Genomic DNA, 13,017 nt, shown 5'->3' on the forward strand with positions numbered 1-13,017 from the left:
AATTGCTATTTTGTACATCCCTTTCAAGATTTTATAAGGTTTATTGACATATCATATACACAACAGTGTAGTTATGCAATGAATGAAAATCTTGGGTCACAGGTTCCTCAACAGTGCATTACAAGACATCTATCAATGTGTGTATACTTCCACCATTACACTGTCGTATTCTGCACATTTCTTTAAATAAAGCCTTATTAGTTTGTCTGTTTTGCACATCCTCCTATCAGGCACTAAACTGTTTTATTCTAGATATCATTTGAGTATCTTCTTGATATTTTCTATAATATATTTATATAATTGACCTTCTACTTTCCCACTATTTTGTATGTACTCTTAATATTTAAATGTTTTCATAAAATATAACACATTCAAAAGTGCTTTACAAAAATGAAAGACATTAAGAAAAAGGCATTTTAAACAGTCATTACACAATCTACCTGTATTGCAATTACTCTACACGTGTAATAACGTGCTTTAACCAGTAGGTGGTTTGGGTTACAAGCATAGGTTAAAAGGCTGTCAAGTTTACAGTGTTAACAAAATCAAATATACTGCTGTTTCCGGTTTAGTTTACGACGAATATTATTTTGTTATTGTTTTGATATTTGTAACACAAAAGCGATGGAAAAAACCCATAGCAACAAAAAAAAGATGGTCTTAACATGACCCAGCGGTCTAGAAGTTAATAAAAAACAATAATATCAAAACAAAATATTACTACTAACTTTATTGTGAAATTAAAACAGAACGGTAAAAGAATAGTTTCCGGTCTATTCTAAGCCCGATCTCTGTAGATAAATAAATAACTACGACAGATGTGTAATATTTAATGCAGCAAACCATTTATTACAATGCATTCATGTGATGACTTTCAAAGAGTAAAGCAAGCACTGCTGAATAAAGTATGATTTTCTCTTTTACGAAACATTTTTTTTTCATATGGAATGCAGTTGGAGGTCAACCAATCAAAGAGCTTGAGGACTGATCACGGGGTTTGTCAAGCTAAGCACATGGTGTAGTCCCAAACGATAGCTGAGGATTCTGGGTAGTGTAGTGTCTTCTGCCGTCCAAAAACTCCGAAAAAATATTTGTTTCTCCGAATCGAAGGGGGAAAAAACAAAAGCATTGTACACAATTCAAATCAATCAATGTTGTGTAATTAACAAGGATAATCTGGTGTTTTTTAGTCGATGAGTAGTTCAGATATCACTGTAAAATCAATCGACAGTAAGGAGAATAGGCTACTTACTTCCGGGTGTAAAATTCTCCGTTATCCAATGGGAATGGACGCTCGTAATACAATACAGGGGACATGATCTTTATCTTTTAAATAATGTTAACTAAAGGGAACAATCTATTTGACACAGCTGAAGCTCTGGCCTTCCTTAAAAACTAACTAATTTAATAAAAATCACAGTTGCATTACACACAATGCAGTGTTTTTTGAGAACACAAATTCGTAACTAAAAAAAATAAAAATAATTATGAATACTGTGAATACTGTTCAAACAATACTTGTGTTTGTGTTTTATATTGATTTCTCTGTTTTATCCTTTCATAAAGGTGAGGACTAAAATGGCTCTAAACAAGGGCTGTTTAGAGTAAACAGGGTTTTATTGCCCTATGGGGGAGGTGTAGGCATGCAGGACAGGGTGCTAGGTGGGGGAAGAGTATATTCTGCTTAAGATCTCTAGCATGTCATGTTTCAGGGAAGTCTACATATCTTGAATAGTATATGTGTGGGTTTAATTACTTTGTATTCTGTGTAACCAGAAGTTGGAGATATGAGAGATGAAATATTTGTGTTATCTTAAATATCCTTTAAGACACATCTGAGGTCTCTGGAATGTGAGGGGGGGGGGGTGTGTGTGTGTGTGGAGGCTGAGTAAACTCCACCCCTTCCTGTTTCTGTTGGTATTTGAGAGCCATGCATCTTTTTGTTCTCTCTCTCTTCTCTTCTCGCCCGGACCGGAAGGTCGTGGCAGCCCGTGAACAAGGGCCAGGAGTAGGCATACTCCTGACATTACGCATATGATATGATATGGCTTTGTATGGTAATGTATTGATTGTATTGCATTGTTATATTACCATTAAAATAGATTATTGTTGTAACGGATACTTGTATGTTCTGGATTCCTTCCTGTATGATAACCAGCTTGTTAGGGACGCGCGGAGATTTGGAAAGCGGACCAGTTGTCCCTCAAAATCTCTATCAATACCCGTAGAATTCTGTAATTGCATATCAGGTGGTTGCTGGTTTAGATTATATATCAATCTTAGCTCAGTGTTTCCCCCTCGTAGCCGCTGTGCACTTGGGAAAAGCTCATTGTTGCTGTTTCCAGACCTAGACATAGAAGTCTCAACAGGTAGTATATTCCACTCAAAGCCGCTGTGCTTGGGGGGGAGATTGGAACTGGTCTCTCCTAGACCTACACATAGCAATCACTACGTAGTATATTCCCCTCAAAGCCACTGTGCTTAAGGGGGATGGCTTGTCGGCTGTTCCCCGGCCTTCACATAGCAGTTTCACTAATATCACCAGCGTCAGGCTCTCAGTCCTCACAGTTTTGGGGGGATGTAATCTCCATGCCGTGTTGGGGGATAGTTATCTAATCATCACTCAATGTTCTTTGTAAATCTGTGGAGTGATGAGGCCCGAGCCTAGATGCCAAACTCAAACTATATGCTGCTTCTAATAAACATATTAAGAAACACGTGAGTTGTCTGACTGAAATACAATACCTCAGAATGGTACAGGTAAATGTACTTAGCAGCTTTACACCACTGCTTATATCATTCTTATTTGCATAAATGTAGTTTCGATGATGACTAACTTCTGAGGGGAAAGCCCAGGGCTTCTGAATGCTCTATTTTAGTTTGAAAAAACATCCATAACAAGCAGAGCTATTTAATAGAAGAGTTACGACATCTCCGTTCACTCCAATGGACCACTTTTTTACAGCAATGGCGGATCGTGGAGCCTCTCAATCGTTCCCCGGAAGTTAGCGCCAAGGCTGGCAGAGCTGTGGAGTTGCAGCATAATACACCGTTCGTGACGGACTTTTAAAGGTAAGAAGAAGTTTAAAGATTTATATTGCGGATATTATCAGTACATCTGATTCAAATGAACATGTGAATTAAAGGATGTCAGTGGATTATCCCTAAATTAGTAGATTTAGGGAACGTTTACAGATAACAGATTAAGCTAGCATACCGAAGCAAGTTAGCAACACACGTTGAACAGCCTTTTAATTGTAAATTCCGTTCTCTTAATGTCATTTCGTCCAACATGTTGAATTAGAGAAGAGGGGCTTCTAAACGGGATTGTATGCGGGGGTGGAGGGAGTTAAATATTAGATAAATATAACTTTGGTGCGTGTAAGAGTGAGTGTTTTTAGCAGAGCCATATTGTGTCCTTGTGATTCTTTTGATTATTACCTGTCTGTATAATGTTGCAGCTCAGCTGATTCTGGATTGATGGCAAAGGGAGAGGGACTTAAGTGAGAGTGAAAACACAAGATACGTTTAATACTACTGTTTTATATAAGTAAACACCTTATCTCCCCAAGGCATTTCCCATCCAATAGGTGTGCTGTGTGTATAACCCTTTCTCCTGTCTGTTACTCCCTCTTTCAGCACAAGAACCAGAGGGGGATTCAATGGAGCCTGAATACCTGCACTGAGACCCTCACCCTGCACCCTGAGTCTCAACTCTCAGTGTTTTTCAAGCCTTTCCCTATTTGTTTGTATTAAACAAAACATTAAGCTTTCCCAATGGTGTGGTTTTCGTTTTATGAAAAAGTGCAAATGCAGTGTTTGTATATAATTACATCACATATTGTGTTGCTGTTGGTCGTGAAATTGCTCCTGCTGACTTGAGCCAGCCATTTTTTCCTCTGCTCTGTGTCAGTGGGGAAGCCGTACATTCGTACTCCTTTCTCTGAGCGATTTGAGCATCCCCAGGCAGCACATCAAACCATGGTGGCTACTAGGAGGCAGCACAGAAAACCAGGACAACACGAAGGAAAAGGCACCGACAAACTGCATGATATGCTATTCAATGTTTATTGAATTCCATGTATTTGCAATGGATGTTCCTAAAACAACACATTTAACATCATCACCATCATCATCACCATCATCATCATCATCATCATCATCATCATCATCATCATCATCATCATGCTGCTGCTGCTAGTCCTTTGATAGTCACCTGTCGGTCTCCTGTCCTTTCTGAAAGCCATAAAGATGACATTAGTCATTTAGATAACTTGTGTCCTCAATTACCATGGGATTACTGAAACTACCATGAATTTAAGAAAATGGTAGAAATGAATCCAATCTGAATTTTAAAGCATTACTTTAGATCCCCTCCCTCTAAATATATCAATACACATTAGAAAGTGATGCTCCTGACTACCATACAAGTTTAAGAAGATAATATTGGTTTGAAAGAATTCAAAGCTATAAATAAACAGCAACAGGCTCTTTAACAAGGCACTGTTAGTAACATGTAAACTAGTTGTTCACACTAATCCTAATATTATCACTTAATATTAGCAAATTCGATTTTATTTTTTAAAACATATTGATGTAAATACATACACATATCGATTTGTTGTATAAATATTGCAAATCAAAACCTTTATTCACTAATAATTAACAAAAATCGTAGTTCTATCTCCTGTTATCAATGCATTCACATTGCCCGCCATGAACTTCCGGGGAACGATCCTCGTCTACATGAACCACGTGACGATAACCGTTTTTGGACTTCCGGTGTCGTAACTCTTCTATCTATATGGCGCTGATAACAAGTACTGCCAATTAAATGTCTCTCAGAAAACAATACAAGGCATACCAACATACCTGTTGCTATAATCTCTTTCTTTGTGTGTATTCAGAACCAGCTGTCATGAATGATTAATTTGCCAATTTGTTAAACGGAAAGACAATTTATTGTTCTTACAGTTCAGTTATCAGCTCACAATGCTGCTACTTTATTAGCAATCCACTTCTTAAATAAAATAAAATGTATAACACTATCATAGTGATCAGGAAATGTTGTTTTGCATCCTAAAGGGGATATTCACCTATCATCTGGAAAAAAGTAAGTGTTCATTTTTAAATAATATTTAAAAGTCTTATTTAAAATGTCCAATGTAAGGAAGAGCAAGAAAACATATTATATTATTTTCCTATTGCTGTAGTGTGTTGTGTAAATGGTCACCAAAGACTACAATCCTATAGTTCATGTCAGTAGTAGTTTGACTATGCAACACTCACACTTCTATTGGCTAGTATTCCAACACATTGTATTTGATACAGGCTAAGGTTCGGGATATCTCCAATCACAACAGAGCCAGCCAGCTAACCAATCAGAGCAGACTGGGCTCTGGTTTCAGACAGAGGGTAAAAAGAGGTGCTGCAGCACGCAGTATGAGAAAAATAAAGAGCTTTCTGAACATTGAAGCATGGAGACACGTCACAGTAGAGACACAAAACACAAATATGAACGAAAATAGCATAATAGGGCCCCTTTAACAAAAACAATTACTAACAGATAGTTAAATGATACTGAATGTAAAAAATACAGAATACCAGCAGTATCAGACACAAGTACTGGCACGAGCAAAACAATATGACTCAAGAACACAACCAGGCAAAAAAGGTTTAGTCAAGCGTTTAATCGAAAAAGCAAAATATTACAGGCTAAGATAAAAAATGAACAGACTGGAAGCAATGAAAAACAACCAACTAAGTTGGAGGAAAAAGACTAATGGAGCAACAAAAAAACAACCAAGTAAGTTGGTAAAAACGCTAAACAGCTAGAACTGTAGCTTACTTTAGGAGAGTATCTTGGAGCACTTCATGCTAACTGGCACTGAACAAGGCAACATCACAGACTAAATACACAGGGGAGGAGGGATGATTAGGGACATCTGAGGCTCATTGCGGCCAGGCAGGTGATTAACAGGGAAGGAAAACACACCAGGTGAGGGAGTGAGGCGATTAGACAGGACCAGGATGTGACAAGCAGTTAACATGACATATAATCAACTTTATTCAATTTATTTTGTGTGTATTCAATTCCATTTAAATGTTTAAAACAAACTGTTAATCAAAACAATCATGAAATACAGCAAAAAAACAAAACAAGCATGGCTTCTTTCCCTGAGCTGGGTTATAAAATGATGAAGCATTTCTGGATCTGCTGCATTGTTAACAACTTAGTGATGAGTTCCTGTAAAAGAAAACCACAACATGCTAATTATTATGGTGACCTTTTAATATCACATGCATAACCATGATAACACTCACTGCCAACCAACCAGGACATACAGCAAGACTTTCCCACGTTAGATTGCATACTTTTATATAACTTACGTAATGGCCATGGCCCTGTTGTATTGTTAACACCCAAAACTAAAATAAATATTGTGCGTCCTGCAATTTGGATATTGCACTAGTCCATTTTGCACACACACACACACACACACACACACACACACACACACACACACACACACACACACACACACACACACACACACACACACACACACACACACACACACACACACACACACACACACACACACACACACACACACACACACACACACACAATAAACACATTAGAATACAGTCCCCCTATCTAATTTTGTTTAACTTTGATGTTTTCTTAATTTTTTCATTCTCTTTTTTTGTGCTTAAGGCAAGGCAAGGCAAGGCAAGGCAAGTTTATTTATAGAGCACTTTTCAACGCAAGGCAATTCAAAGTGCTTTACAAAAAAAGACATTAAGCATTAAAAAAGAAAAGCTAATCAAATAAACATTAAGAAAAAAATACATGGATAAAAGTTACAGTGCAGTCTAAAATATAAATAGTTCAATTAAACATTACAAGAAAAAGTACATGGATAAAAGTTACAGTGCAGTTTAAGATATGAATAGTTCAAATAAAAGCAGCGACAAAAAGAAAAGTCTTCAGCCTGGATTTAAAAGTAGTCAGAGTTGCAGCGGACCTGCAGGTTTCTGGGAGTTTGTTCCAGATATTTGGAGCATAATAACTGAACGCTGCTTCTCCATGTTTAGTTCTGACTCTGGGGACAGAAATCTGACCAATCCCTGAAGACCTGAGAGATCTGGATGGTTCATAATTTAGCAGGAGGTCAGAAATGTAATTTGGGCCTAAACCATTCAGTGCTTTATAAACCAGCAGCAGTATTTTGAAATCTATTCTTTGACACACAGGAAGCCAGTGTAAAGACTTCAGAACAGGAGTGATGTGATCCACTTTCTTAGTGTTAGTGAGGACTCGAGCAGCGGCGTTCTGAATCAGCTGCAGCTTTCTAATAGATTTTTTAGTGAGACCTGTGAAGACACCATTGCAGTAGTCGAGTCTACTGAAGATAAAGGCATGGACAAGTTTTTCCAAATCCTGCTGTGACATTAGTCTTTTAATCCTAGATATGTTCTTTAGGTGATAGTAGGCTGATTTAGTAACTGTTTTAATGTGACTGTTGAAACTCAGGTCAGAGTCCATGACTACACCTAGATTTCTGGCTTTATCTGTTGGTTTGAACATTGCAGACTGAAGCTCAGCGCTAACTTTTAAACGTTCTGCCTTGGCTCCAAAAACCATTACCTCAGTTTTATCTTTGTTTAATTGGAGAAAGTTCTGACACATCCAGTCATTGATTTGTTCAATGCACTTACTCAGTGTTTGAATTGGAGCATAGTCTCCTGGTAAAATTGTTACGTAGATTTGTGTGTCATCTGCATAGCTATGGTAACTTATTTTGTTGTTCTTCATTATCTGAGCCAGTGGTAGCATGTAGATGTTAAAGAGAAGAGGCTCCAAGATGGAGCCTTGAGGAACCCCACATGTCATATTTGTCGTTAAGCAGTGTCACTGTACTGTATTGCTGTTTTTCTTGTTATGAATGTTTTGGAAAATATATAATACAATCAAAATAAGAAAATGCTATAGCAGAAGGAAAATGTGTACATTCTTTTTGACTTTCTTGACTAAGCACATCAAGCTGACTTATGAGAGAGATGAACATGTTTTTATATTTCAGTATGTTCACTGTTGCAAAAGTCTCTGATTGAAGTTAACTTCATGCCAGCTAATAAATTAACAATAACTTAAATTCTTTAATAATAATTACGTTTGGGAATAAATTCCTTGGACAAACTATAGTAGATCAAAAGCAGTTATGTCCCTGAACACCAACAACTTTTATATGGATTGATAATTGTGATCTTTCCACATTCTAACAAACGATTGACCACACAATTGAGACAATGTTGAGAAATTAGTCCCCATTATTAAAATGTCACATTAACAAACTTCACCAACAGTTGTAGAAATGGCTTGGAGTTGAATTACAACTTGTTTTTGTCATAAAGAAAATGGGTGACAAATGGTTTGAATCAGAAATCAGCCTTTTCCCCATTGAAACATAACACTTTCTCCGCTAGTACCAGCAGATAGCAGTATAGCTCCAGTCAGCCAAGAGCACAACAGTGCTGCATATGCAAGAAGCGATATGTGCTGGGTTATGTCTATGGTTTCTATCCAAATCATATCAAAGACATCTGTATAAGTTTTTTTTGGATCAGTTCATGCAATCACGAGCATATTAACCAGCTTAAAGGGAAATATTCCTTTTAATGTTAAACCACTCAACATACAGTATACAACATTACATAGTCAGTCAAATCAATTTTAGGAAACAAATCCATGGCAAAAATAGTTCATGTACCTGTACATTGTGGGGGATGATTACTCCATCGATTTTCCTCGCAAATTATTGCAGCGGCACCCTTTAACTTGAAACCATGGTAACAGGAGTACAGAGCAACCAGTTTGCCAGATGTCGAGGACAGAATAAAATCCCCATTCTTTATCTGTCTTGGAGTTCCACACTGTACTAAGTCTGGAATTGAGAAATAAAAGTTTTTAATGTTCATGTGTAGAGGAATAATACAATTCAAAGTAATGTGTGTTATCAATTATAGGGACCAAATACGACGAATGTTACTCAAGCCCACCTCGGCTCTTCTCTTCCCTCCAAGCTTCCAAATTGATGGATGGCATGTGATCACAGGATAAGTAATCATTGGGGAATTTCCCAAACCTGAATGAATCAGTGTGGACTTCCCTGATGTTGCTGTTGTCACAGATGATCCGAGACAGAGAACCATTTAGAAGCTCATCCTTCTGTTGCTGGCTAAACATACCGTCAGCCTCCCACCAAAACCTGAAAGAGAAATCAAGAAATTATATTTTAAACAGCCCCGGTGTGGTCCAAGGTTAGGTAAATAAGATTAAAATAGTTTTTTAATCCATAAAATGTAAAGGTACCTATCACCATCACGAAAGGCTTTCATTTGCTTTCCAATCAGGCAAGCATTGAGGGGACCAGTTCTTGAGCCTGGCAACGTGTCTTCAACAAGCCCTCCAAGCCATACATCAATATTGTCAGGATTTTTGTATAGTTGTAATATCTTCTCTGCAACCCTGTAGTCTCTTACAACCTCTTTGAGACCTTCCAGTGTCTTGATGCGCTCCAATCCACAGAATGACCTCCAATCATTGTATCCTGAAAAATAATATCAACACAAAATCATTTAAAAGGATCATACTCAAATGCATTTCCTTCTCGGTAAGAGTGATACCACTCTCATGTCCGTACGATTAATATGAAGTTACACCTCAGATAGGGTTAGCTTAGCTTAGCAGGAAACACCAAAAAACAGCTAGTTAGCTCAACAAAGATGACAAAAGTCATACTAAAACCTATTACGCTCATTTTACTTTTCACCTATCACGTTTGTTTACTGTTTAAAAAAACAAATACAAAAAGTTGTTGTTACAAAGTGCTAAAGGGTAGACTTATTCTTGACTCACAATGGACAGCTATAAAAAAAATCAGCAGATCTAGAGATGTCTTCTTTTTTATTCCATGCATTTCTTTTCAATATCTGAAAATTAACCACAATGCAACTCATTCACATTCGGAATTTTGGGTGTTATGCTAATAGATGCTAACGTAGCCTCAAGCTGCAAAAATAAGCAGCATGCTACATAGGTCTGGTAAAATCACTTATTTCTGACTCAACACTACCAGATTTTTCAGTTTCAATCTTTTCTTTTTAATGACTGATTTTAAATGCCATTTTCTTAATGTCTTTCATTTTTTGTAAAGCACTTTGAATTGCCTTGTGTTGAAAGGTGCTATATAAATAAACTTGCCTTGCCTTGCAGTCACGTGGGGACATCACATAATGCAATTTATTAGACACAGCTCCCATTAGAGAAACAAAAGGTTTATAGCAAGATTTTCATTAGAGAAGTAGTACTACTAATGTCCTCCACACAGACTTGAATGAAAACATAAAGCTAATTGCCCAGCTTCATTTTTAGCGAACAGACGTGTTTTTGTAACTCTCGGAAATAAGTGAACTGATTCCGCCCAGCACTTACCTGGAAGGCCGTGATCCCGTCCTCTCTGTAGGTTCAGTGAAGCGAGGTCCATGAACTGTGAGTTATTGAGAACGATTAGCCTCTCTGTTACCTCCTCTGTCAACAGCATGTTTGCGCTTGCTGTAGATGCTGGAGTTCCAATTGCACCTCTCAGGGTCGGTTCAATTCCACCTAGACACAAAAACAGTCAATTTTAGATAGTTATGTTCTGTAAGGTTCAGAAATGCTCTTAGTACACATAACAAGATAACAACGTTCTTGTAAACAAACCATTTTCAAACAATTCTGACTTACTTTAACTATTCTTTAATCCCTTATTCCAAACAGACCAGACACAAATGGTAAAATGTCCTTTATGCTGTTCAGAAAACAGGTCTGTATATCACTGCTAAACCTGGCTTTTCTGCTACCCTTGGGCTCACAGGGGTCCAAACAACTTCATTCAAACAAACCGGATAAATGCACTGCTGGGGATGAATACTCTGTGTATCATAATAAAACCTAGTTACACTCAAAAATACACTTTTGGTAAGACTGCTGCGTTTCCCTCTATATGATGGGAAAACTTCAGACATAGGAGATCTGGAAAAAAAAGACCACCGGTTGTATGTTACTATTTCAAATGGATTACGCTTTAGAAAAACAATGAGTGTTCTAATATGTAATGATAGGTGTCAACGCAGAATGTCAAGTGGAGTAGTGCACATTTTGCTAGCAGCACACTGCATGTCATGTACTAGATATATTAATACAGGTTTTACTCTATAGACGTATGTCCATTCATAGGTTCTCTTTCATAAGTCACTTGTATTGCATTCAAATAATAATATCACTAAGATACACATTCATTCTGAACAAAGTCACGCTGAAGCTGACCTAAATACAGTATTTTGTGTGCGCATGTAGGGAACATTATTACATCCAATGGGCAGCTTTGTACTGTGTGTACTGACCTTCTTTGACTATTCTCCATGGACTGAAGAAAGTGCTACTGATTCTCAGGTGGGGGAAGTGCTCATGCATCTGGAAGCTCTCATTCAGTCTCTGGAGTATTGGAGAGATGGTGCCGTGGCCAAACCTGAATGCAGCGGTCGCAAACACATTGGATGTTGAAGGGTCTGTAGTTGGATCATATCCCCGATAGGGTCCAATGTACTGTTCAAAAGACTCCTCGCCAATGATTTTTGGAACATAATCTCTCATGGTGATGATCTGGTAGGCAAAAAAGAGAAGGGGGATCACAAAGAAGCTGGACTTAGATGGACATGAAAGAAAATAAAGCCACGTGATTGAATAACCTCCTGTAGCGATTACTATAACATACTCGCTGTTGGGGAATATTTTCCAAGGCCCATAACTTTGACCCAGTTTATCAGTTCAAACTGTCCTGACTGAGCACACGCACCTCGTAACCTTGGCTGCTGTGCTCTCAGTGTTCTGTCTCCCTGTTCCTGCCTGTTGGCGTCAGCTGATAGAGGTGTTATCATTCTATGTTCCTGCCTGTTGACGTCAGCTGATAGAGGTGTTATGATTTTATCTTGTTATGCAGCAGGTTGATGATGCTCTCTGAACTAGCTAAATACACGGGTCTGGGTTAGAGTTCTTCAGAATTGACGTGGCAACTCTACCGTGCAGTCAGATCGTGGCTGCTGTGACTTGTGATGTGAATTCTCCGGCCGAAGCTCCAAATAAACCATCAGTGTTTGACATCAAAGCTCCTGCTCTTCCCGTGTCTCTTTCCTGAGTCGGTGACTCCCACTGCATTGCTGCTACACAGAAGTTTCCCTTACACTTGCCCTTGGTATTGATTAAGAATATCCAGAGATAGTTTATGCATGCAACTAAAATAAATTCCCTTAGGCTTTCCAGTGTGAAGAATACTTCTGTAATATCTCGACCTTGAACACATGATTGCACATTTGTTCCCTCACAGTTCACTGCAGAGAACTCCATCCATCCTCATCTCTATTTATAAAGGCCTCAATTCACCACCTGAATCCCAACACATATCTCACAAATGCATACACATGCATGCACTCACACAGATGCTAATACACAGTACACGTTACTGCGATCACATGTCTTGGAGTTGTACGGAGCATTCAAATTAACTATGTTGTTGCATTGATGATACTAATGAAACGTCAACTGCCTTCAGTGTAAAGACAGACAGTGTTTAAGACTACTTTGCAAGAATGATGGCTAAGACTGGGTAATGTAACTTAATTAGCTGACTCACTGAAACACAAGAGGGACTTCACTTTGACTTTGAGGGCACACTTTAAATTGGACTGATGCAATTATCAACTGGGAAATATTGCACTTTCTCATCTACTACATTTACCTGATAGCTATAGTTACCGGTTCATTTCATTTCATTTCAAACCTTTATTTATACAGATAAATCCCATTGAGATCATTGATCTCTTTTTCAAGGGAGACCTGCTCAAGTAGTTCCACATGAAACATAAAACATAAATAGAACAACAAAAGGACATCATACAGCATCATTTACA

General features: G+C 38.0%; 1 protein-coding gene across 1 annotated transcript in view; it reads right to left on the reverse strand.

Annotated features, from left to right (window-relative positions):
* Nucleotides 1-6,182: 6,182 nt before the first annotated feature.
* Nucleotides 6,183-13,017, reverse strand: part of LOC117468095 (thyroid peroxidase-like) — a 53,631-nt gene continuing 46,796 nt past the window's right edge. Inside the window, exons 7-12 of the mRNA XM_034112076.1 lie at nt 11,455-11,713; nt 10,502-10,672; nt 9,380-9,617; nt 9,067-9,275; nt 8,778-8,951; nt 6,183-6,247 (exon numbers count right to left, since the gene is read on the reverse strand). Of these exons, the coding sequence (XP_033967967.1) occupies nt 6,234-6,247; nt 8,778-8,951; nt 9,067-9,275; nt 9,380-9,617; nt 10,502-10,672; nt 11,455-11,713 (1,065 nt within the window). The 3' untranslated portion in view covers nt 6,183-6,233. The remainder of the gene's footprint in view (nt 6,248-8,777; nt 8,952-9,066; nt 9,276-9,379; nt 9,618-10,501; nt 10,673-11,454; nt 11,714-13,017) is intronic.

The sequence above is a fragment of the Pseudochaenichthys georgianus genome, chromosome 22, assembly GCF_902827115.2.
Source record: "Pseudochaenichthys georgianus chromosome 22, fPseGeo1.2, whole genome shotgun sequence".
Lineage (NCBI taxonomy): Eukaryota > Metazoa > Chordata > Actinopteri > Perciformes > Channichthyidae > Pseudochaenichthys > Pseudochaenichthys georgianus.